A 26292-nucleotide genomic window follows, 5' to 3' on the forward strand; every position below is an offset into this window, starting at 1 on the left:
ATCTGAAGTGTGTAATATCAAAAGAACAACAAGCTAAAGCAAAAAAGAACAACAAGCTAAAGCAAAAAAGAACAACAAGCTAAAGCATAAAAGAACAACAAGCTAAAGTAAAAAAGAACAACATGTTCAATAATTATTTTCTGTATTATTACAATCTCTTAATACATATATGAGAACCAATATATAAAAGAACAAAAGATAAGACTAAAAGAACATATAAAATCGAAAAAAGAACATAAATCAAAATCATCAGAAATATATAATCAAGATACATTAATCATCAAAATTATCAAAATATAGAATCAAAATACATTAATCAAGGTTATTGAGAAATGCAGAAATCGAAATGATCAAAAAAATCAAAATAAATTGAAATGATGAAAATAATGAACATGGAAATCAAAATCATCATAAATAAGTAATTCGTTTTAAAAAAATTTGAAAAATTACCTTCACAAATCGGATTATCAGCAGAGGAATTCAAATTTGAAGAAAAAGAATCAATAGAATTTGATATTGAAGTAGAAAAATCAACCAATATCTGAGAATTTTCCTTTACTTTCTCTCTCCTCTTCACAGTTTCTTTTTCCTTTCCATAGTTTTTCTCTCTCCTCTTCACAGATTCTGATTCGAAAATTATAAAAAAGAAGGTATATATACCAGAAAAATGGAGCGAAAAACAAAAGAACGACAAAAAAGGGGACAGAGCAGTCATTGTTCTTTTTTTTTTTAACAAAAGAATAACGTTTGTTCTTTTTTTTTTTTTTTACCAAAAAAATAACGTTTGTTCTTTTCTTCTCCGAATTCAACAAGATATCCGCGTTTTATATGTGACGCGTGTCGTTTGGATACCAGTGCACCAAAAGCACCCTACACACCCCTGCACCATCGTATTTGCGGCCACGATTAGTTGCTTGTCTACTGCACTAATGGCAAAACGGTAAATAACTCAAACTTGTTGGAACAAAAAAGAAAAAAAATCAGAAACCATTTTCTCTCTCTCCTCAAACAAAGTTCATGCACCATTTTCTCACTCCTAAAATCTCCATCTTTCTCTCCTAATTTTGCCCAAATTCTGCCCAGTTTTCTTCCGTTTTTCTCATTGCCTCACCGGAATCGACAAATCTTCATATTGATTCAAATAAAAACAGTAACATTCGACGATCAAAAAACTCCAAACAAATTCGTGAAGTAAAACCCTAGATATCTGAATTTTCAATTTCCAAATGGGCCGAAGTGACGAATTGAAGTTGCGAAATCTACAGAAATAACTTACAAACAAAGGAGGTTAGTAGTAATTTGTGAATTTCGAATTATCTTAGCCCTTTTTAGTAGTTAATTTTTGATTATTTGTTTCAATTCAAGTAGTTCGACTTTAAAAATCTCAGATTTTCATTTTCGAATGGACCGAGGCAGAAGTAGCAAAATCTCTCAAAGTAACTTATCACGAAGAGGTTAGTGCGAATTCGAATTACATTAGATATTTTTAGCTGTAAATTTTTACTTAATTTTTTAATTTCAACTTTTTAATGAATCTGATGATTTGCATCCTATTCAAGCAAATTCATAATTAATTAAAACAATTTTGGAGTTTACTATCCTTATTATTAAGTCCATATTCATGTTCTAATAGTAAGATGAAATGTTCAGTTTTTTTTAATTTTTTTTTTGTTCTACTTAGTATATTATATGCGTAACATCTGCTTGAAAATTCAATCAAATTTAATTTAATTTTTTTTTTCTGTTAACTTTGTAATTAATGTATGGAGATATTTTTTATTTGTTCTGCTTCATTTCTGAATGTTTTTCGGTATTATAATGGATCTACCTATAAACTGTGATGTTGAATCATGTGTTCTAAAAGTGATGATAATATGCTCTAAAACTTATGCTATATGTTCTAAATCTTAAGCCCTATGTCCTAAGTTGTTAATTACTCCAATGACTGGAACATTCATTTTTAATGGCATTGATCACAAGTCTCAGCTATTGTTATTGTAGTAAATGTTTAAGCCAGAATATCAATCAGGTTGGTGCTTTTTGGATACCATTATGTTGTTAGAGTTCATTGCTTGAATTATGTGTTCTATAGAAAAGCTTATTGTTAATCTTTCATGGAGTTAACTGGCAAAAGTATTCTTAGCTGACATCTTCTATAAAATTGGGTAATATTTCATCATCTCAACTCTTTAGAACATGAAGGTTCCCTTTTTAGAACATTAAGTTTCAATTTTTAGAACATAAATGTTCTAGAATAAGCTTTATACCGAAATCCATATAGATATACTTTTTGGTTTATTTTACGAAAGCTGACAACATCCTTAACAAAATCAAGATATTTTACGTTTGATGTCCTCTGGAAGATCTAGGAGGGTTAGGACTCCTTGTCCTCTACTGATTATTGATATGCTTGATATATTGTACCGTTTGTTTGTTGCTTTTAATGATTTTCTTCTATTTAATTAATTAGATTGTGTTGACTGGTATTGTAAATGGCTCTATGTATTACACTATGTTATTATTAATTAGGAATTGTTCTTTGGTGAAGTGGTTAATGACATAATCTTCTATTTACGATAAGAATTTTAGTATGTAATCACTCTGAATCTGACTGTCTGGCTTGGAACCATATAATAGTTTTGTCTCAAATTTTGCCTATTTTCCATTTGGTAACTTGCTACCTCCATGAACTTACTTTTATCTGATTGTTACTGGATTTCAGGTACCCAGCTTGCTTATACAATAATTTTTGGCTCTTATGCTTCATTTCTCTTCATTAGAACAGGTATGTGCTTCGTGTTTTCATGAAAAAAAAATCTAGTGTGCCTTTTAGTTGCCTTACTTTTCGCTAAATCACTTTTTTAGCCAAAAGTTCTATTTAGAACATAAGAAGCACTATTTAGAATATAAAAAGCACTATTTAGAACACAAGCTATTTTTAAAAAAGAATTGATACACAATGTGATGATTCCAACTTCCAAGTTATTCGAGCAAATACTCCTACTGAAGAAGATCCTCCTACCAATTCGTAAGTATTGACAAGTTTTAGAACATGTAGCTTAAGTTTTAGAATATTTGCTATGGTTTTTTAGAACATGAGCTTGTTGAGTTGAACATTTGTAGATCCTCCTAATTTTAAGTTTGATTGATGTTCTAATTGTTTGATTTGGTGTTCTAATTGTTTGATTTGATGTTCTATTTTTTTTAATTATGTTGTATTCTTCAGTATGCATCTGATTTAAAAAGTTTATGTGAAGATTTTCAAAATGTAAGTAATTTTTGGAGAACACAAAGTTTAAGGTTTAGAAATTACGCCATAGATTTTAGAACATATGACCTTAGTTTAAAAAAGCGCGCCCTAAGGCGCGCCTAGGCGCAAGGCTCACCTAGGCTCAGCCGCCTTGAGCTCTCCAGGCTCACTGATGTCAACCAAGCGTGCGCCTTCGTGCGCCTTTGTGCGCCTTAGGTAAGGCGCAAGGCGCAGCGCTTTGTGCGCCTTCAGTCTTCAGGCGTAGTAGGATGACGTTGATCTTTTATTTACATTTTTTTCTTTTTTAATGATATAAACACACCCCATGTGACCTATCAACGGTCATATCTCTACAACCTTAGCTTTTTGGGTAGTGGAAGTAGCATAAAATGAGTTAATTTTCATATTTCCAGCTTGTAATTACCATGGAAAGTTCTAATTGTGGCACTCCATCGACCCGATCACGCAATGCTTATGAACCGGCAAGAAAATATGGCACTCCAATAGAAATATGTTGTTTTGAGTGTAAATTGTGTTAATTTTTTTCTATACCGAATTTTAAGGTTTATTAGAAAATTATGTGCGCCTTGTATCCAAAAGGCGCGCGCCTGAGCCTTGCGCCTTGCGCCTAGGCTCCATGGCCCTTGTGCGCCTTAGTGCGCCTTGAGCCTTTTTAAACTAAGCATATGACATAAGTTGTTTAGAACATATAGCTAAAGTTGATTTTAGAATATTTGCTACGGTTTTTTGCATATTTATTTACCCGTGATTGGGAGTATGTGAGAGTTAGGAGATGCAATCAACTTGTTATCAGTGCAAGAAATACCTAGGGTGTGCTTTTTTTTTTTGGCGAGCAAGTAACAGATTTTATTAATTACCAACCACCAATTTACAACTCAAAGTGACAGCCCAACAGCTACACTAAGAAAACAGAAGCTAAGAACACTTAGCTAAAAAGCCTAAACAACACCCAAACTAGAGTGAAGAAAACCAATCCCTATCTCTGGAACTCACTTTCCTACCCATGATGTTCTGAATTCTGCCTCTAACATCAGTCTGCACATTCTTGACCACTTGATTCACAGTGGGGGTCTTCAACAGCCACACACTTTCATTCCTAGCCTTCCAAACATGGTACACAAGACCAGCAATCACTGTGTACATTACTTTCCTTCTAAAATCACCCTTAGTGTATCTTTCAGCCTTTCTGAGAAGGGGGAACAGGCCTAGATCCCCACCAGGAATGCCAACCCAAGTGAGCACAGCCTTCTTACAGTCATCACTAAAACAGCAATCAAAGAACAGATGAATGCTTGACTCAGTTTCTCTACCACAGATGGAACACAAATCATCAGTTCCTATTCCATATTGATGCAGTCTATCCTTTGTTTTCAGTTTGCCTTGGATAGCTAACCACAGGATGAACCTGTGTTTTGGGACAGTTAACCTGTTCCAAATATAATGAGACCATTGGACCTTCATACCCCCCTCAATCATTCTGGTGTACATACCTCTGATGGTATAGGCAGTATCAAAAAGCCATTGCTCACTGAATTTGTCATTGCACCATTTTTTGACATGACAGATATACTTCACCACCCAGCTTGCTGTAGAAGTGGGGGTGAAATCAGACCAGTTCTTTCTCTTCACATAAACTGCATGGATCCATCTTACCCATAAGTTATCCTGTTTTTGAGCCACAGCCCATGCCAATTTTCCAATAGCAGCCCTGTTCCAAAGAAGAAGATTCCTAAAACCCAACCCTCCCTGTATTTTAGGCCAACAAAGTTTGTCCCAAGCTACAGAACCAGGCCTGCAATCATCATAAGAACCATGCCACAAATAAGATCTGCAAACAGCATTTATTTTCCTCAAGACAGCTTTGGGGAAAACAAACATTTGAGCCCAATAAACACAGATGCTCATGAGCACTGAGTTTATGAGTTGAATTCTTCCAGCAAAAGAGATGTTTCTAGAGCTCCAAACTTTTATTCTGAGAGTCATCTTTTCAACCAAAGCTTCACAGTCACTACTTTTCAGCTTACCAGTACTGATTGGGACACCTAAATACTTGAAAGGGAGAGACCCAAATCTGAAACCAGAAAGGTGCCCAATAGTGTTCATATCCTCCTGATTTATACCACAGCAATAGATGGAGGACTTGTGAGCATTAACCTTAAGCCCTGTGGTGTCAGAGAACAAGTTGAAACCTTCCAACATAATGTTCACCACTTTGGGGTCCCCCTTACAGAACATTAAGAGGTCATCAGCAAAGCACATATGATTCAAAGCTAGCAGTTTGCATCTAGAGTGAAATCTGAATTGAGGGTGTTGACCAATTGCTTCCATACAGAGAGTGAACAGAAGAGGGGAGAGAGGGTCCCCTTGTCTCAGACCTCTAGTTGGCTGAATTAACTCAGTGGGCACCCCATTGATCAATATTGAGTATTGAGTGGTGGTGAGACAGGTCATAACAAGCTTGGTGAAATGGGAGGGGAAACCCAAATTGACCATAGCTTCCTTTAAGAAGCTCCATTCCACTGTATCATAGGCCTTTTGTAAATCAAGTTTCATCATGCTACAAGGTACTTTCTGGCTATTTCTGTACATCTTCACTATGTCTTGACAAACAAGCACATTGTGAAGGATAGATCTCCCAGCTACAAATGCTCCTTGGTTGTGGGAGATAATATCTGGAAGAACTGAATTGAGTTTCTCACACATAAGCTTAGAGATACACTTGTAAATGACAGAACAGCAGGCTATGGGTCTAAAATCCCCCACTGAAGAGGGCACTTTCACCTTAGGCACCAGAGTGATAGAAGTGATGTTCACTTCTTTTAGAATTTTTTCTGTTTCAAAAAAATCTTTGATTGCACTGTGGATATCCCCTTTGATGGTATCCCAAGTAGTTCTGAAGAAATGGCTGTTAAAGCCATCCATCCCAGGAGCTTTAGAACTAGGGATTGCATCTAACACCCTCTTAATGTCCTCCACTGTAACAGAACAAACTAATCTTCCTCTGTGAGTGTCATTCAGTCTAGGTCCCATATCCATGACTGCATCAAGTAATGGTGCTTTATTCTCCATAGTGGTACAGAAAAGATTTTTGTAAAACTGCACAAAAGCCATTTGAACTTCTGTATCAGTTTGAACCCATTTTCCTTCCCCATTATGAATGGCATAAATTCTGTTTTGTTTTCTCCTTTGTCTAATACTTTGGTGGAAAGCTTTTGTGTTTTCATCACCATTCTGAAGCCATTGCACTTTTGCTGTTTGCTGCAGGTAAGAAAGGTAGTTCTCTCTAGCTCTTCTATACTCATCTGATGCTACTTTCTCCCTTGAAGCTAGCCCCTGATCACCAGGAGTAGAATGAAGAAGATTCTGCACTTCAAGCAAGGCTTTGTGTCTTTTGATCTGTTCAGCTTCAACATTGTTGTAACCCTCTTGATTCAAAACTTTTAGGTCCATTTTTATCCACTTCAGTTTCTGCATCACCCTATACATGGGACACCCATACACATACTTTTTCCAGTTCTCCTCAACAATGGTGTTGAACCTAGGGGAAGTGGTCCACATATTGAAAAAACGAAAGGGTCTTTTTTGAGGTGCTCTTTGATAGCAATTGAGAAGCATGGGACTATGATCATAATGACCTTCTGGCATGAAGTTTGCCTCAGCAGTATCAAACAAATCATTCCACTCTGAGTTAGCCAACACCCTATCAATCCTAGAGAAAGCTCTATCCTCTCCATCTTGCTTGTTGTTCCAAGTATAGAGTCTCCCTACTGTTTTTACTTCAGTTAGCTTACAATGGAGCATACAGTTCCTCATTGGCTGCACTTCAGAAAGTCTAACTATGGATCCTATCCTATCATCTAGATCCATCATGGAGTTGAAATCCCCCATCACTATCCAAGCATCAGAACATGAGTCTGCAATTATTTTAAGGGAATGCCACAAAGGCTCCCTGGTGGCCCTCTCATGGAGACCATACACAAAAGTGCACCAAAATCCAACATCAGCTCCTCTAGGAGTGACATAACAATGCATAAACTGAGTGTCAATGAGTTTTATATCCACAGTGAAAGAATCAGGGTCCCAAGCAATAACTATTCTACCATTTTTATGGCAACAAAGATTAGTAGAAAAACACCAATTGGGGCAAACATTCAAGTACAAATCCCCCATTCTAGGGGCTTTCACCCTAGTTTCAAGAAGGCTGAAAAGTTTGACATTATGAGAGGCAATAAACCTTCTCACTTCATTTTGCTTATCCTTCCTATTCAGCCCTCTAACATTCCAACACAGAATGCTATCCATTGGGAGAAGGGGATGTCACCCCCTGACCCAATGGACTCTCCATATCATCTTCTACCCTAATATCATCATCATCATCTAAAGCCAAGAAAGAGTTACCAGTTTGGATTGGTTTCAGTTGACTGCTTCTGTGTTTATTAAATCTTGTGGCAAGAACAAACCCATCAGCATCTGGTTCCTGCATCTTTGGTTGGACCACTGTAACTGTGTTGGTGGGTTGTACCCTTTTAGGTGCCCATATCTTCTTCCATTTGTTGACCCTCTTATGGCACTTCTCCATGGTGTGCCCCATTCCCTTACAGATTGAGCAAGAAATAGGCAGCCAGTCATACTCCACTCTTTGATCAATGATCACACCCTTCTCATCCAGAAACTGTATCAGTTCAGGAAACTCCTGATCAATCCTAACCTCCACCAGAACTTTTGCAAACAACAGTTTATCCCTGTGTTGTGTGGCTTGATCCACTTTGATCACTGTGCCCACTAACCCTGTAATCTTCTTCAAACTCTTTTCCCCCAGTATTTAACCTCTAACCCATGTAATTTGATCCATATTGGGACCAACTTCACAGGATCTTTGGTGAAATTGGAATCAGCTGTCCATGGCTTAACTATGACTGGTTTTGAATCAAAGAACTGAGCAGGTCCACTCAGAACTTTGTGGCAATTTTCCATAGTGGTAAACCGAATCAGGAATACCCCCTTCCCCACCAATGAGACTTTATCAATCCCAAATTTCCCCCAAACTCGATTCACAAATCCTGCCATCACATTTTGGGGTGGGTTTGCCCCTAAAATGTAGCAAATGATCGAGGATTGCCAAAACGCAATCTCATCCTCAATATCCTCCTCTTCAATCTGAATCATCATTGTTTTAATCGGACTTACCGCATTGTTAATCGGAACTTCATCTGCAACTAATTGATCATCAGTTACTCTGTTTTCCGAGTTTCCTAACTCTCGCCCTGATTGAAAATGCGTAGACAGCGTCTTACCCGCACTTAAACCATTGATCCAAGCATTAAACTCCGTTCGAACCTGAGATTGTCTCTGCAAATCCTTCAGTGCAGTTGAAGGGGAGAGAATTTGTTCCGCCAAGAGGGTTTCAATGTCTGGGTTTGTTTTCGGGCTTTCAGAAATCTCATCAACGTCCTCCAATGGAGAACTAGGTTGTTGTGCTCGTGTTACTGGTTTCGTCACTATCACATTATCCTTCTGCTTCGCGCCATTGCTGGATTTGCTTGCTTGTTTGCGAGGTCTTCCCATGGTGTCGAAGAGGTCGCCTCTTCGAAACCTCCCAAACGCAGGCTTTTTTTAACGATAATTGTTTTGCTGTCCTAGGGTGTGCTTTATATATCCACAACTATAGTATTAATCTACGCACAATGTTGGGCAAGCTTTTTGAGATAATGTTGGCCTGTATACGAACCAACCTTTGGATCAACCTCGGTTTCAAATTTTTTAAATTATGTTCTATTATCAGTATGATCTGATTATGAAGTTTCCTGTGGACATTCGTAATTAACTTGTAGTAATTATTTTTTGGAGAATTTCTGTAATTGAATTGAAATTAATTTCTTGTAATTTGTATGTTCTAAATATATAACTTGATGTTCTAAATTATATAACATGGTGTTCTAATTTAATTTAATTAGTTTTAAACAAAATTATTAGCCTTAAGATTCTATTTTAATTTAAAATATGCTGCTGTCAACATCAATATAACTTATAAGTGTTAGCCAGCCTAGGTTGCTTAAAAATCTTGGCAAGGTTACATCTTAAAATTTGTTTATTGCTGAGCTCTTTTGTTGTTTGGATTTGGAGCCTTGGAGGGATTCAAAGAAATTTATTCGAAGGTCTTGAGAGTTGAGGTTTGTTGGAAGGTGAGAGTGAAGAAGCAATGTCTTCTTGGGTTGGATTCAATTATAATTTTCACCACAAAGTGTTATATATGGCTCTTGGGTTTGAGTGGATACTCTTATTGTTTCTTATACCTTCCTGATAAATAACATTATGTTTTCTTTGGCTTGATCCTTGTGGGTTCTTAATTTAAAATGTAAATTAGTTCTTTGGTTTGATTTACACATGGTGAAACAAGTTGCAGCTAAACAAAATAATTGCTTTCCTCGTGCTTCTTCACTGCTTGACATACCCATATGAGATGGTGTTTTACTTGCTTCTTTCATTGTCTTTTAATTTTCAGATAATGCAACATATGTGCAGCAATGTTCATAGTATTCTGAAAGCCTAAAACTTCATCATTTAACTAGAAAAAATTCTCTGTTTTTTATTCTGTTGATCTCAGAAATTTGCTGGTTATGTATGTATTGGTGTTTTAATATTTTGTTATCTATGTTCAAGTGCTCAGCTAATTGTTGGGACTAGTCTCATGACCTGAATGTACTTGCAATTCACTAGAGTGTGCCTTTTTTTTTGCTTTGCATTATTCTGAATTTGAGACGGCACCTATAGCTATGAAAAGAAATCATGGACTGTGTCAGAATTCTCCTTCTAGGATGAATTCAGTTTGAGAGAAAAGATTGAGTGAGAGAGAAACTAAAGAATAGAGTTGTATTATTGATTGATCAACTGAAATACAATGAACATGGTGCATATATATACAGCTTGGGCTAACACATTCAGTGATGTGTTTAAGCCAATCACAATGCTTGATTTGTACACCTCAAATCATTACAGCAGCTAACAATCATAAATAAAGAGCTAAGGCCTTATAACAACCTCTTGATCTCTAACTGAATTCAGTTAGAGATGCTTCTAGAATGCTGACTAGGAATGCAGTGCATTACTGAGTTTGTTATTGTGCTGATGTATGCCTACATTGCTGATGTATGCCTACATTGCTGATGTATGGCTGCATTGTTGTACTTCATTCGTTTAGTGATTGGTCAGCATGATGACATTGCTGTAAACCAACACCCCCCCTCAAACTAGGCATAGGAAACACATTGACCATGCCAAGTTTGCTGGATAAAGACCTGTGTTGAGCACCAGGAAGTATTTTGGTAAAAATATCAGCAAGTTGATTCTGAGTGGGAAGATAGCTTAACTGAAGTAACCCATCTAAGACCTTATCTCTAGTGAAATGACAATCCACTTCAATGTGTTTTGTCCTTTCATGAAAGATTGGGTTGGCAGCAATGTGTATGGCTGATTGGTTATCACAATGTAGTTCAACAGGCTTTAAATTAGTGACACCAAGTTCTTCAAGCAGTCTGATTATCCAAGTAACTTCTCCAGCAGCTTGAGACATTGCTCTATACTCAGCTTCAGAAGATCTCTTAGAAATTGTAGATTGCTTCTTGGACTTCCAACTGATAGGTGAATTGCCTAGTAGAAGAACATACCCTGTGACAGATCTTCTTGTAGTGGGACTAGCAGCTAAATCTGAGTCAGAAAAGGCTTGTAGAGTAAGCTTATCAGTTGCTCTTAATAAGATTCCTTGTCCTGCAGTGTTGCTAATGTATCGAAGAGTATGAGTAAGGGCCTCAACATGTTGGAGTTTAGGAGAATGCATAAACTGATTGAGGGATTGAACAACAAAAGAGATGTCAGGTCTTGTATGTGTTAGAAAATTCAGTTTCCCCACATAGCATCTATAGAGTTCAGCATTGTGATAATCTTCTCCTTCAGTTGAAAGTTTTAGGTTAAGTGGAAAAGGGGTGATAGCAGGTTTAGATATGTCCAACTCACAATCTTGAAGAAGTTCTTTAGTATACTTCTTTTGTGTTAGAATGTAACCTTCATTGGTGTGGCTGATTTCAATGCCAAGGAAGAAATTAAGGACACCAAGGTCTTTGATGCTGAAAGTGAGATGGAGATGATTCTTGAGATCACTGATAACAGATTCATTAGAACCAGTGATGATAATATCATCAACATATACTGCAACCACAGTGAGATCAGTTGATGTTTTCTTGATGAACAATGAGTAGTCATTTTTTGATTGATTGAACCCTTGAGACTTGAGTTCTTGGTGGAGTCTAGCAAACCACTGTCTTGATGTTTGCTTGAGGCCATATAATGATTTCTTGAGTTTACAAACAAAACCAGTAGGAGCCGTGACACCTTCAGGCACCTTCATGTACACTTCTTCATCAAGTGTACCATGAAGAAAGGCATTGTTTATGTCCAATTGAAACAACTTTCAGTTTCTGCTAGCAGCAAGACTAATTAAACACCTCATAGTTGACATTTTTACTAGAGGAGAGAAGGTTTCATGATAATCTATCCCATACTTTGGAGTAAAGCCCTTAGCAACTAATCGAGCCTTATATCTCTCCACTGATCCATCAGCATTCTTCTTGATCCTGTACACCCACTTGCAACCAATTGCCTTCTTACCTTTAGGTAACAAAACAAAATCCCAAGTATTATTGTTTTGTAGAGCTGTTATCTCCTTATCCATAGCTTCAATCCATTGAGAGTCTTTAGCAGCTTCAGAGTAAGTGGTTGGTTCAACAAGTTCCATATGAGCAGTGATCAATAGTTTGTGATGCACTGGTAAACTTTCATAAGCTACCAAGTTGCACCAATGCTTTGTAGGTCTTTGACAGACAAAATCCTTCAAATGAGAAGGAATCTTTGTGGGTCTACTGGATTTTCTTGGTGCTGGTGGTGGGTTGTCTGATGGGGAAAAATGGCTTGGTGATGAAACAGGAGATAATGTGTCTTGTGTAGAAGTAAAAGGTGGATTAGATGTGCTTTCAGTAGGAGAGATGTTGTCTGTGTGAGTATATGGTTCATGAGTGTCTAGGTGAGGTTGAGGAATATTTGTGGAGTATAATTCTGAAGTGTAAGGAGTAACAACAGGTAGAATAAATTGATTAGAATAAACTTGGTCAGGAGTGGTTGAGAAATGAAATGGGAAATGGTGTTCATGAAAAACATCCCTGGTGATGACAAACTTCTTTGTGGCTAGATTGAGAACTTTGTAAGCCTTTTGACGTGGGGGATAACCAAGCAAAACACATGGGGTTGCTCTAGGATCAAATTTTGATCCGTGAATAGTAGGGGTGCTAATGAAACAAAGGCAACCAAAAACTCTCAAGTGAGACAGATCAGGTGGCTTGTTAAACAGCCTTTCATAAGGAGTAGTGAAATTGATACTTCTCAGTGGCATCCTATTGATCAAATAGGTGGCAGTAAGGACACAATCACTCCAATATTTATCAGGCAATTTGGACTGAAAAGAGAGAGCTCTTGCAGTTTCTAATAGGTGTTTGTGTTTCCTCTCAACAACACCATTCTGTTGTGGAGTATAGCTACAACTTTTCTGATGCAGAATGCCTTTACTTAGAAACAATGCTTTCATATCTCCTTCAGTAAGATTAAGTGCATTATCAGATCTTATCTGTTTAACTGTAAAGCTATATTGATTTTCAACATAAACAAAGAAGTCATGCATTATTTTCACAGAATCAGTCTTATTTCTCATTAGATGAGTCCAAGTCATCCTAGTGTAGTCATCCACAATAGTAAGGAATTGATTACATCTAGTAGTATCATATACAGAATAGGGACCCCACACATCTATGTGTAACAGCTCAAAAGGTTGAACTATTTTGATACTACTTACAGAAAAGGGAAATCTAGTTTGTTTAGCTAAGGGGCATATCTGACAAAAACACTCAGCTAAACAACCTTTGACATCAACTCCTTTGATGTTCTTTATTTTTCCAAATGACATATGTCCAAGCCTAAGATGCCATAGCTTTGCTTCTTCCACTTCATAAACACTTGAGAAAGCATGATTAGTAGAGATAGAACTGCTGTCAGACTTTAACAGATCCTCATTGAAATTGTATAGGCCTTTGTCCAATCTACCAGGCAGAGTATGCTTGTTCTTGGAAAGGTCCTGTGCAAAACATTCATTATTTGTAAATGATACTGAACACTGATCATCACAACACAGCTTGGACACTGAAATCAAATTGAATTGAAACCCTGGAACATGCAGAACACCTTTTAGAGTAATTGTGCCTAGATCAACTTCACCTTTATGTGTTACTGTAAGTTCTGTGCCATCAGGAATGGTGATAGTGTGAAATTTGTCATTTACTGATTCAATAGTGCTAAACATGGTCAAGTCTGAGCACATGTGATCACTTGCCCCACTGTCTAAATCCACTTAGTTTTAAAGTTAGACAAAAGACAAAATGTACCTTTCAGATGAGTGCTGGTTGCCAAGCCAAGTGAATTAGAACCATGATGCTCAGTTTGACTGGCAGCCTTCTGATTAGTGAGGAAAGTCATGAGTTGATCATATTGCTCCTGTGTAAATGTTGCACGGACAGTACCTTGATCTGCACTCCCTGCAGCCTCCTTTTCAGCATATTCCTCTAAATGAGCAGCTGCTGCAACTCTCTTTCCCTTTCCTTTGAAATCCTTGGGATAACCATGTAATTTCCAGCACTTATCAACTGTATGGTTCTTCATTTTGCAGTGTTCACAGAACAAACTGGTTTCTTGCTGAATTCCCTTGCTGAATTCCCTCCACTTACATTCTGTGAGCCAAAAGAAGAAATATATTGTGGCTTGTATGCTTTATTGTCAGTAAACTTCCTAGCAGCAAAAATTGTGGATTCTATACCATGGTTTCGATTACTATTTACTTCTTTCTGTTGTTCTTCTTGCAGAAGAAGTCCATATGCTTTTGATATTGTTGGCAAGGATGTCATCATGAGAATTGTGCTTTTGGAGTGATCATATTTTTCATTCAGCTTCATTAGAAACTGAATCAGCCTTTGATCTTCTTGAGATTTCAGAAGTTTTTGTGTTAAAGTGCAGCTGCAACCAGTGCAAACACAAGATGGTAATGGATCCAGACCATCAAGCTGGTCCCATAACAGTTTAATCTTAGTGAAGAAACCTGAAATTTGTTCACCATCTTCTTGATTCAGATCACAAAGTTTCTGTTGCACAGAGAAGAGCTGAGGTCCTGATGACTGACAAAATCTTTCCCCTAAATCCAACCATATCTCTCTAGCTGTTTTTAGATACAGCACACCTCTTGCAATAGAAGGTTCCAGTGATGCCAAAATCCAAGATATCACCAAATCATTGCATCTGTTCCATATTCTGAAGTTAGTAGAATTTGAAGCAGGCTGAGTGAGGCTTCCATCAACAAAACACAATTTATTTCTTGCTGAAAGTGCTATCATCATAGATCGCTTCCAATCATTAAAACATTTTCAATCAAAAATAATATTGACCAGCTTGGATGCATTAAGATCATTGTTGCTTAGGTAATAAGCAGAATTTGGATTCAGTGAAGGATCTACTTGATCAGGCATATTTGAAGTTGAAGGTTCTTGAGTGAATTTTCAAGAATTTGATCTAATCAGAATCGAACTGCTTTGATCAACTCAGCTATTTGATCAAACAAAATCAGCTGTTTCAACAAACTGAATCAAAACAGCTTGTGAGCTTGATCAAAAATTAGTGAAACAAAAAGAATTTGCGGAAGAATTTTGAGCAGGATCTACAGATCAAGCTCTGATTTTGAGCAGGATCTACAGATCAAGCTCTGATTTTCAGCAGGATCTACAGATCAAGCTCAGAATTCTCCTTCTAGGATGAATTCAGTTTGAGAGAAAAGATTGAGAGAGAGAGAAACTAAAGAATAGAGTTGTATTATTGATTGATCAACTGAAATACAATGAACATGGTGCATATATATACAGCTTGGGCTAACACATTCAGTGATGTGTTTAAGCCAATCACAATGCTTGATTTGTACACCTCAAATCATTTTAGCAGCTAACAATCATAAATAAAGAGCTAAGGCCTTATAACAACCTCTTGATCTCTAACTGAATTCAGTTAGAGATGCTTCTAGAATGCTGACTAGGAATGCAGTGCATTACTGAGTTTGTTATTGTGCTGATGTATGCCTACATTGCTGATGTATGGCTGCATTGTTGTACTTCATTCGTTTAGTGATTGGTCAGCATGATGACATTGCTGTAAACCAACAGACTGTTTAAGAGCAATATCCATTAAGCTTTAGCTAAATGTTAACACTTTAGAATTTTAGAACACACGGTTATATTTTTAGAACATAGGGCTTAAGATTTAGAACGTATGGCATAAGTTTTAGAACACATGATTTAAGTTTTACAACTAAAACCTTAAGTTTTAGGACATATGCAAGGATTTTATAGAGCATGAGTCTGTTGATTTTTAAGTTCATGTTTTAGAATTATCCTTTTTGAGTTCAAGTTCTAAATATTTAGTTTATGTGTTCTAAATATTTGTTCTTATGTTCTGAAGTTTATTTTTATATTCTAAAAATCGTCCATTGATTGTCGACATTATGCATTCACTGGTTCCAGTTGAACTTGAAGGTACTCTAAGAGTTAATTAGTGCACTAAATTCAAGGACCTCTGCAACATGTACATAAGAGGTTCGATATCTTTTGTATTTCCCTCAAACACAATTTTGAACTTCCATTTACGATATTCAGTGTCCTGCCTGTCTTCCATATCATCAAGCTTTTCTCCCCCTCTCTTTTTTTCTTTGAATTTCTCCTTGTATCTCTTTTTCGTTGTAAAGCTTTTAGGTCACTTTATCTTCCATAGAGTTTTTTAACGAAGTGTTGAAATTGAATGGAAGGATACCATACCTTAGTTCAACTTTTTAGAACATGGATGAACAACTGCTAGTGATTGAATGTTAGGCAGCTTTTGTGCTTTTTTTGGCTGCTGCTAGCAGTCTTGACAGGGCCTACTTTCCCTTCTGTAACTATAATGTCTGTATTTAGCTTGAAGATGATGATTGTCGGTGGCTGCCAGACACTTCTAATTACAATAAGCAGTTGGCAGGGGTAACATCTCGTAAGAGGTTTCTTTGTACTCCCCTAAGGCATAATTGTTTTTGTTTTTCTTTACTTTTATTTATCCTATTGGAGAAGAGCTAGCCTACTAGCTCAATAGTTAGAGCTTTGTGCAAATGCACAAAAGATGTGGGTTCGAATCCCACGTAGGTTAATCTTGTAAAATAAACTTTCCCAATTCTCCTTGTTTCTCATTATTTTTTCCTTTGCTTAATTTCCATACAAAATTTAAACCCACTTCCCAAAATGCAGAATCTGTCGTGGGTTCTGTATAACGAATGCTACAATATCTCTAGATGGAGGCATCATGCGCAGAAAGGGCAGAATCTCGTTAGGATCTATGTATGACTCCTTCACTCTCCCTTAAATACTGATAGGGGTGTAAATGAGCCGAGCCGGTCAATAAACTACTCGGGCTCGGGCTCGTTTAAAACTCGTTCATGTTCGTTCATTTACTAAACGAGCCGAGCTTGAACAACTTTTGAAGCTCGCTTAATAAACGAGCTTGAACATGAACATATGTATGCTCGTTCATTTAAGTTCATGAACAACTTGTTCATTTATGTTCATGAACAACTCGTTCATTTATGTTCGTGAACAAGTTCGTATAGTTATGTTATGTATCATATTTTACCATATATACATTTTTCAAATATAAATAAAAATCATGTTTTTGACTTTTGGAATCTATAATAGAATAAAAATATTTTGAAATAAAATTTTAATTGCTAAATTATTGCTCTTTGACTCTTTCTAAATTATTAGTTTGTTTATCAAATAAAGTAATGTATACTTTAATCTTTATTATTAGATATAATTATAATTTGTTAGATTTTCAAGTGGTTATACTCTAAAGCTCGTTTAAGAAAGCTCGTTTATAAACTCGGCTCGATTAATAAATGAGCCGTTCACGAACAGTTCGCGAACACAAAATATTTTAAACGAACCGAGCTTGAACAAATTTTTGAGCTCGGTTAAAAGCTCGGGCTCGGGCTCGAGCTCGCATAAGTTAAATGAACATGAACATGAACAGGGTAAAGCTCGGCTCGGCTCGGCTCATTTACACCCCTAAATACTGAGGAAATCAGTAAAGCTTGTGCTTAATATAAACTGAAATGACTGGAATACTGGATATTTGTTCAGGAATGTGGACTTGCATTTCCGTGTTTTTGCTGAGGAGCAAGAGTTTTTAAGCAGAGATCAGATCATGAAGGAGATTGGAAACAAGAAATTGGAATTGAGCATCGTGGAGGAAGCCATTGCCTATACTAACGAACAGAGGGAAAGGTCTTTGAACAACTTTCGTGAAATAGAAGCCGGGTTCCTGAAGTTAATTGAAGACAATGAAGAAATAAAGAAACTTATTTTATCACAGCAGTCCTTGCAAGCAACTCGATCCAATGGCGCCTGCGCAGACACAGAGTTCTGGTCAATTGTTTTAGGAACATCAGGTTAGTTTTTGATACAACAACATGACGAAAATTGAAAACCTAGAAAACTATTTGGACTAAATTAGCAACGATTACCTTCAATTTTAAGCTCCATTATTCCAGATTCAAATGAATAATTGAGTGTTGCAGTATTTTCCGGATGCAAACATCAAAATCGAAGCTGAAAATTACTATAGAACATTAGGAATCACTCATCAATTGCATAAAACCACCATTTAGAGAAATGAGCAAAAAATCACTCACATATTGCAGAAGAGGAGACGACGCATAGATGATGGAAGTTTGGAGATGGTGGCGGCGCGGTGGTTGCAGCAGGTGTGGAGACGGTAGCGGTGAAGAGAGAGAACCGAAGGAGAACGAAAATGAAGGAGAGAGAAATGGAGCTACTGAGATTTAAATAGGAGGAGAGAGAAACTGAGAAACGGGAGCAAATTTGGGAAAATAAAATATTTGCAATATTTACGATTTTGCCATTACTAAACGCGCTATGCAGATTTTACCTCAGTTAGATCGGATGACAGACAACGCACAAGATCACTTCTCATTTTAAGCTCCCTGACCTTGAGTTTAAGGTTTGTGTAAGGTTTGAACCCCTGACCTTGAGTTTAAACAATAAAGCTTTACCTCTAAAATATGACATGTTTCATGTTATCATTGCAAAAAAAATCTAAATAAATGTGAATGTTATTAATATCGTAACCCGGAGCATCACCCGAACCCAAAAATTAGTTATTATTATTAATCGTTGCTTAATCACAAACTAATTAGCACATTTCTACTCCCTAAAAATAATAACTCCAAACATCGTCCGAACAACACACTAATTATCTTAAAAAATAACAGCTATATATGGAAAGCGTATTATAATTAAGACTCGCTATTAGGCTGGTATATATTTTACTTAAGCCGTAAAGTGAATATCGGGAGGTTGGTTATGATATAATTTACTACAAGTAGTAGTATTAATGTTCCATTATCATGTTAGTGTATATAAATTTATATAGTAAATACTTTCAAAAGGTCTTGCGCGCACAAGGTGTACAATAAATTTATTGTACACCAAGATAACTTTTACCCGTTTTTTCGTAACTTTAACCTAGTTTTAATTAGCTTTTATATTAGTAAAAAAGAAAGTTGATAGAAATGATTAAATGATTAATTTTATACATTATAAGTGATTTTGAAGAAATAAGTTTTATTAAAATGAAAAAATTAATCACTTAAAAATAGATAACTTTTACATATATAAGCTTAACTTTTAAGCATTTTGAGTTAACTTTTACTCCGGTGTACAATATTTATTGTACACCCATTGTAAATAAGAATTTGTGAAATACTTTTCATGTCTCTTTCAATAATGGAAACCACACCATTTTCCCAAAGATAAAATATTAATATTAAATAATAATTAGTATAAGTTTAAATATTAATTAAAAAAGTTTGTTCTTTTTTAAGATAACGAAAGGTGTAGATTTGTCTGATTCAATTGAAACATTTATGCTTTAAGTTTGATTATAATATAAGATCCTTCATACCCACCCTCTTAAAATTCTTATAAAAATGAGGTACATTATAATATAAGTGTCCCACTTGGATTTTAAGTTCTTCAATTCGACGTGGAGAAATATGAATCTTGTATAAAAATTTAAAAAATAATAATAAGGTCTTAATACAATTCTTTTTCACAAACTTTATGAAAGAGTTACATGATAGATAACGTCGGTATGTCATCACATCAATCATATTATATTTAGACTATGTACAACTCTATACAACTTATATTTAAAGGCTAAATAAATATACCTCACTAATTAAGAGTTTAAAATTTTATTCAAACAATATATTAACAAGTACTTTGTATTAATTAGTATACTTCTTAAATATTTTAATTCACCCCTAGATTCGCGTTCTATTGAATTAAGTGATAGGAGAAGCAATAGTATAGTAAAATGCCTCTATTTTTTGTGATTTTTTTTGGTTTGTTTTCTTTGATTTAGTTATTTATAGTCTTGAAGAATGATCGTACGAGTAAACGAGAATTGTGTATGTAGAGTAGTGACTTTAATTTCATGCCTGCTCCATGTTTGGAATTTGAATAATTAAGCTATGATAGCGTGTTTGGTAAAATTGACCGGCGTATAGTTTTTATAAATGTTTTTTTTTTTAAGTGTAGAGAGAGTCTTAAAGGGCAAATGGTGTAGAAGAGATTCGATTACACGACATTGATATAATCCTTTTAAAAGTTTACTAACTAAACATATGACGTTCAATTTGTTAAATCTATATTGTAGATGTCGTATGAATTTTTTGAATTAATTTTCCTTAAAAAAAAAACTAACATATGACGAGAACATGAGATAAAAGATCAGTGATGTATAGGGATGGGCATGGGCCCAGGACCCGGCCCATTTTTAAGGGTCTGGGTCTAACTAATTGAGACCCAATGGATCTGGGGCGGATCTGGATACATGTGTTTAAAAACGAATATGAGTCTGAGTCCAATGTTCTCAGACCCAGACCCGATCCAGATCCGACCCATGGACCCAATCAATTATTTAAGTAAAAAATATATAATTTTAAAGTTTTTTTTTTGAAAAAAAAAAAGAGTTTACATATTAGTACGGTTACATATTTGCTATATTGGTTTTTGTCACTCTTGTCAGTTTGTGACCTTGTTATGCATTAAACAAAATGAAGATTGTTTCTGGATGTATTTGCGATTTGGATTGTAATGCAACTATTAAGTATTAATTTGCAAATTGTGATATTTTATGTATTGAATGTGAATATGTGATGGTATATGACGGTCAAATTAATGGTGCTGGAAAATTTTCTGAGAAAAAAATGTTAAAATAAATAAATTAACACTAGACCATTTTTGACCCGAAACCCATTAGACCCATTGAATCTGGGCAAGGGTCTAAATTTTTCAGACCCAGTGGATCGGTGCGGATTTGTATCCGCCTACAAAATATGAGTCTTGGTCTGGGTTTCACTAGACCCGGCCTAGACCCGGCCCAGGTGATGTAGTTCAATGAAATAATTAAGGTAGTTTGACCGTCTAATTTTGTTTATATTTTCTTTTTGGTGAAGTTCAAATTTTGTTTTTTAATACCTTTAATTAGTTCTCGCCTAATAAAGTGGGTGCACATTACATAAAGTCTAGAATTGGTCTTATCACATCTATCTATATACTCTATTAAAACACATGGCGCTCAGTCTGGAGCTGACAAGTGTCCTTGTGTAAAAAGTTTAATTATTTTTTAAAAAACTAAATTCTTAATATATTTACATTATTAGATACGTTAGAATATAGTTAGCAATCTAATATAGAATATTCATATGATATTTAAATATAATCTACTATAGAATATTGAGATATTATGGTTCCAAATATAGAATAAGATCAAAAGTAATGCAAGGATCAATTACTTTTGGTATAATATACTATAAAATATAATTTAATATAATCTACTATACAATATTAAGATCTTATGTTTCCAAATATGTTAGTTTGCAAATTAATTAGTATTGCGTTTACTATATCAATACAATCTACTATAGAATATTAGTAGAGTATTGCGTTTACTATATAAATTCCATGTCAATTTGATCATTAATTTGACCTGAAATATTAATAATTCAATATACTATACAATAGAGTATTTTACTAAATTTTCGAGATATATACTACAAAAATGCATGGATGACCAATAATGTGAAATACATATACCACATACTTTACTTAAATTTGTCGATGAGAGGATATGGTTTGCGGTGTGACATACTGCACGTTTACACACACATATATATATATCACTATCTATCTATATATACTCTACTAAAACACAGGATTCCGAGGCTAACAAGTGTGCATGTATAATAATTTTATTATTATTGATCTTCTAAAATTCTACATTTATGTTAAACTAAGCTAGAGTTCTATAACATTTCAAATAATTCATCTACAAAATTAAATGTATTTAGTCAGAAGGAGTTACACATGGACTAGATAGTGAAATATAGAAAGTGGAATCAAAATATCTTTTGCCAAACTTATGATTAATCTTATACGTGGTTTCTTATTGTTAGGTTATGATACATATAATTGAATATAAATCATGCGGAAAAACCATAAAAGCCAGGATTCCAAATTAATTGCCACATAAAAATTAGCATAATTTAGGATGCATACTCTTTGTAGCGTGCCCTCCCTAGCTGCGCCCGAACCGAACAAGAACAAGTCTTTAGGACTCCAAATGTCGTCCCTCCGTACATAGTCCACAGCACGCTCGGATCCGCCTTAGGTTTAATTAACTAGAATTGCGCCAAAGGTACTATGAAATTTTCGGTTTTTATGACAAATAAAAGTCTGAGTTTTAAGCCTAAAACTTGAATGAATACTTGAATTACTCGTTATAAATTGTGAACCATGATCACCTATTTATAGGGTATGGGTATCGGATGTTAGAATCCTACTAGGAAACTATTTTAATTAATCTGAATTTAACTTAAATTCAATTAATTAATTATCTAGTAGATTTAGGAAATCAATCTAAACGAATCCTAATTAATCAAGGTTTCGTACACAAGCACAACCTCACACACAATCACAATATTCACAAACATATGTGTATAATATATAATAAAAATATTTTAACATCTTTTTGTAGATATTAAAATTTTTATCTAAAATTTACTAACGCATAACTGTATGTATGTACTATCAATCAACTTTTATTTAAAAATTGTGTCATATATTGAATACGAATATGCATATGATAATTTACCTTTGGTTTAATATATGAAGGAATATTTAACAAGGTTGTCTAAGACTTGCTTATTCAAAAGAAATTATTACCGACATATCAAAATATTAAGACAAACTTGAAAATCTCTTTGTATGTATTAGAAAAAAAACAATGCTTACAAATATATATGGTTACCATCAACCCATTTGACAACTACTATCACATGTCACATATTCATATTTTTTTTTAAATTAAAATTATATCATCAAGAACACAATATAAAAGAATGTTATTATACAATTACGAAAAAAATCACAATTGATAAGAGATATTAGGTGGGTATAGATACTTAAGTGATATATAAGAATGATAAAAATTGAATAACATTTTCTCTAACATTTTTTTCAAATAAAAAAGGTGTAATAAAAATCAAAAGCTTATAATATGAAAAATACATAACCATCAATGTTCAAAATATGATTTATGCACCGGGTGCACAATGCTCACTGTGCACCCTGCTTTAAAATGAACATATAGTTTAAATACAAATAACATATTGTTCATATCTAAAGAACATATAGCAAATGAACATATAATTCAAATCCAAAAAACATATAGTTCAAATATTCCACTTGTACATGTACAGTAAAACCATCCTCCAAGTTCATTAGGTTCTCAATGAATATTCGTTGAAGTGCACAATAAACACTGTGCACCCGGGTGTATAATGCAAATTGTGATCAATGTTTAATTAGCATACTACATTACTTTTATTCTCTAATACTTTTAAATTATCCCTTGTATAGGAATTTTTATTATGTATATATATTTATTGAGATTATTAATAACCCATACATAAATGAATATTCACAATTCCAGGATATTATTATCTTCAATTTCTAATCAAATATTTTAAATCACAATTAAAATAATAAAATCTGTGAAGCGGGTTAAATGAACATTTGTACGTCTCCACCATGTTTAGACAGGGATATATAAGTAGTGATTCGGCGAGTGATGAACATTAATTTATAGAGATAAAATTGTTTCCTCTGGTGATGTGGTGGGTTTTGTTTTGGTTTTGAGTTTTAGCCAAAATAATTTCTTTCTTTTATATATATACTTCACAAAGTACAATCAATAATTTATTTATTTATTATTTGACCACATATATAATAAGTGAGTGGAACAAAGAAAAATGGAGGTTGGGTGCATTCTCTTCACCTTATTTGAAATAATTTTTTCGAATTTATCTGAACTTATTTAAACTACTGGACTTGGACCTGATCAAATCTAACAGGGCCAAATTGAAATTTATGAATTTGATCATACCTGATTTCAAGAAAATAAACTTGAGATGGGACGGGTAAAATAAATTGGTATGAGTAACACAATAAAAAAATAAGATAGTATTGAAACTTAATATCGGATCTGAAATGGGTCGGGTTGAACATGTGCATATGGGTTACATCAGGTTCAAGTTTCTATCCGTTTAGGTTTTTATTGGTTTAGATTCATACAATGTGGGTAAATCAATAACAGTATAAAATGGGTGGAGGATTGTACTCCAGGTCAGGTGAATTCAGTTCCAAATTATAAAATCACAATTTTCATTACGTTTATAAATTATAATATTGATTAGGGGACAAAAGAAATAACTAACTTTGAAAAGTGTTAAGAATTTAAGATCGGTAGCGGATTAAACGGGTTATGGGTTAATAATTTTATAAAGGATCCGAATTAAATGGGTTGCAAGATTTAAACGATTCGGATTAAGCGGGTTACAAGTTAAAATAGTTTGGGATGTAAATGGGTTTTCCTCGATCGGGTTCAAACTGATCAATTGAAACAGATTGATGAAGGAAATAATGCCCTTGGTCCAAGTATGCATTCAATGTTAAGTCTAATAAATGCGGTTCAGTATTAATTAACAAGTTAATAATTCAGTGAGATCAAGTGAGCTGAATGCCTAGCTAGAGGCCGCTTCAGTTCAAGTGGAATTAATGATATTAATCCACAGCTTACTCTTGATTGAACCCGTAGGGTCACACAAATAGTACGTAAACGGATCAAGTATTTAATGGCATTAAATACTCCATCTATGGATATTGGGAATCGACGGATCTTGGTTTCAGTGGGAGCTGAGATCGTCACAAGCAAGAAATGAATACTCCGGAAACGATGATATTGCCGGAAACGGAAATATGGATCGTATCGGAAATATAAATATTATCCAAGTCGTAGATGTTGCTGGAAACGGAAACATGGTACGTATCGGAAAATATTATCGGAAATGGAAATATTGCCGGAATCGGAAATATTGCCGGAAACGGAAATATTGTCAGAATCGGAAATATTATCGGAATCGGCAAATAATTCCGGAAACGGAAATATTAAATATTTGTTCGAAACGGAAATTGATTCCGGAATCGAAAATATTAAATATTGTTCGTATCGGAAATGAATTCCGGAACCGGGAATTTAATCGGAAGCGTATCGTACGAATAAACATCGGACGAGCTTGCTAGACGCAAGGCCTAGCACGAAGCTAGGCCCAACGCCTAGCAAAGCCCGCGCGCGACCAAAGCAAGCAAAGCCCAAACGCGAGAGCAAGGCCAGCAGGCGCGCGCCCCTCCTGGGCTGCGAGCACTTGCTGGGCCTAGGCTCAGCGCGCGCGCGCACGGCGCCCCTCGTGGGCTGCTGCGCCTGCGTGAGTGTTTGTGCTTGCGTACGAAACCTTGATCGGTTAGGATTCGTATAAGATTGATTCCCTAAGTCTACTAGATAAATTAAGTGATTGAATTTTAGATTAATTCGGATTCACTAAATCGTTTCCTAGTAGGATTCTAATATCCGATACCCATGCCCTATAAATAGGTGATCAATGCTCACAATTTATATCGAGTATTAAAGTATTCAAAGTGATTTTTGAGAGCAAAAATTCAGTCATACAATTGCCTATAAGTGCCGAAAATTCTAAGTACCTTAAGGGCGATCCTAGTTGGTCAAGCTTAAGGCGGATCCGGACGTGCTGTGGACTATCTACGGAGGGACGACACTTGGAGTCCTAAAGACTTGTTCTTGTTCGGTTCGGGCGCAGCTAGGGAAGGCACGCAACAAAGAGTATGCATCTAAACTATGCTAAATGATTATGTGTAAATAATATGCTTTCCTGGCTTTATGGTTTTTCCGCATGATTTATGAATTGTCATATGTATCATAACCTAACAGTGGTATCACGAGCCTCTTATTATTTTCATAATCTAAATTGCATGAACATGGTTAAATATTACAAATTTGCAAGAATTAAAAGGGGTGATTAATTTTCGTAATTGTTAATTAATTGCAAATTGCGTTTATTTAATTATACGTACGCAGTTTTTCGGCAGTTTCTTCGTTACTCATCCAAATCGAGTGATTTTTGTGTCAATTCCGCATGTAAAAGGCATTCTAAAATTTTGACAAAAACAATATTATTCGGCCGAACCCAGAATTCTCAAATTCGAAGCCTAACTATGACTTTTCGAAGGTTTTAGTTTTTCGAATGCAAAATTTCGTAAATTTAAGATGTTAAATTAAATATTTGCGATTCTTGTTGATAAATCTTGAATTTTTGATTGACCTACTGTATATGTTTAACAAGTTTGAATGCCTAGCCTTGTTAA

At 35.1% G+C, this 26292-nt stretch overlaps 1 protein-coding gene across 8 annotated transcripts; it reads left to right on the plus strand.

Moving 5' to 3' along the window:
* Window positions 1-961: 961 nt before the first annotated feature.
* Window positions 962-18597, plus strand: LOC110790403 (uncharacterized). 8 transcript variants are annotated; one of them, XR_002533784.2, is made up of 6 exons: window positions 966-1287; window positions 1389-1454; window positions 2723-2785; window positions 16678-16767; window positions 17569-17876; window positions 18129-18596. XR_002533784.2 is itself a non-coding variant. In XM_021995183.2 (4 exons), the coding sequence occupies exons 2-4, from the start codon at window positions 1403-1405 to the stop codon at window positions 14291-14293; spliced, it is 375 nt and encodes a 124-aa protein (XP_021850875.1). In that variant the 5' UTR covers window positions 962-1287; window positions 1369-1402; the 3' UTR covers window positions 14294-14819. The 8 variants fall into 8 exon arrangements, 2 of the variants coding, with proteins under 2 accessions (XP_021850875.1, XP_021850873.1); XR_002533785.2 differs by lacking the exon at window positions 16678-16767 and having other exon boundaries at window positions 18129-18597; XR_002533782.2 differs by lacking the exons at window positions 16678-16767; window positions 17569-17876; window positions 18129-18596 and adding exons at window positions 14034-14402; window positions 14491-14819 and having other exon boundaries at window positions 967-1287.
* Window positions 18598-26292: the final 7695 nt, after the last annotated feature.

The sequence above is a fragment of the Spinacia oleracea genome, chromosome 1 (assembly GCF_020520425.1).
Source record: "Spinacia oleracea cultivar Varoflay chromosome 1, BTI_SOV_V1, whole genome shotgun sequence".
NCBI classification, from domain to species: Eukaryota; Viridiplantae; Streptophyta; class Magnoliopsida; order Caryophyllales; family Amaranthaceae; genus Spinacia; species Spinacia oleracea.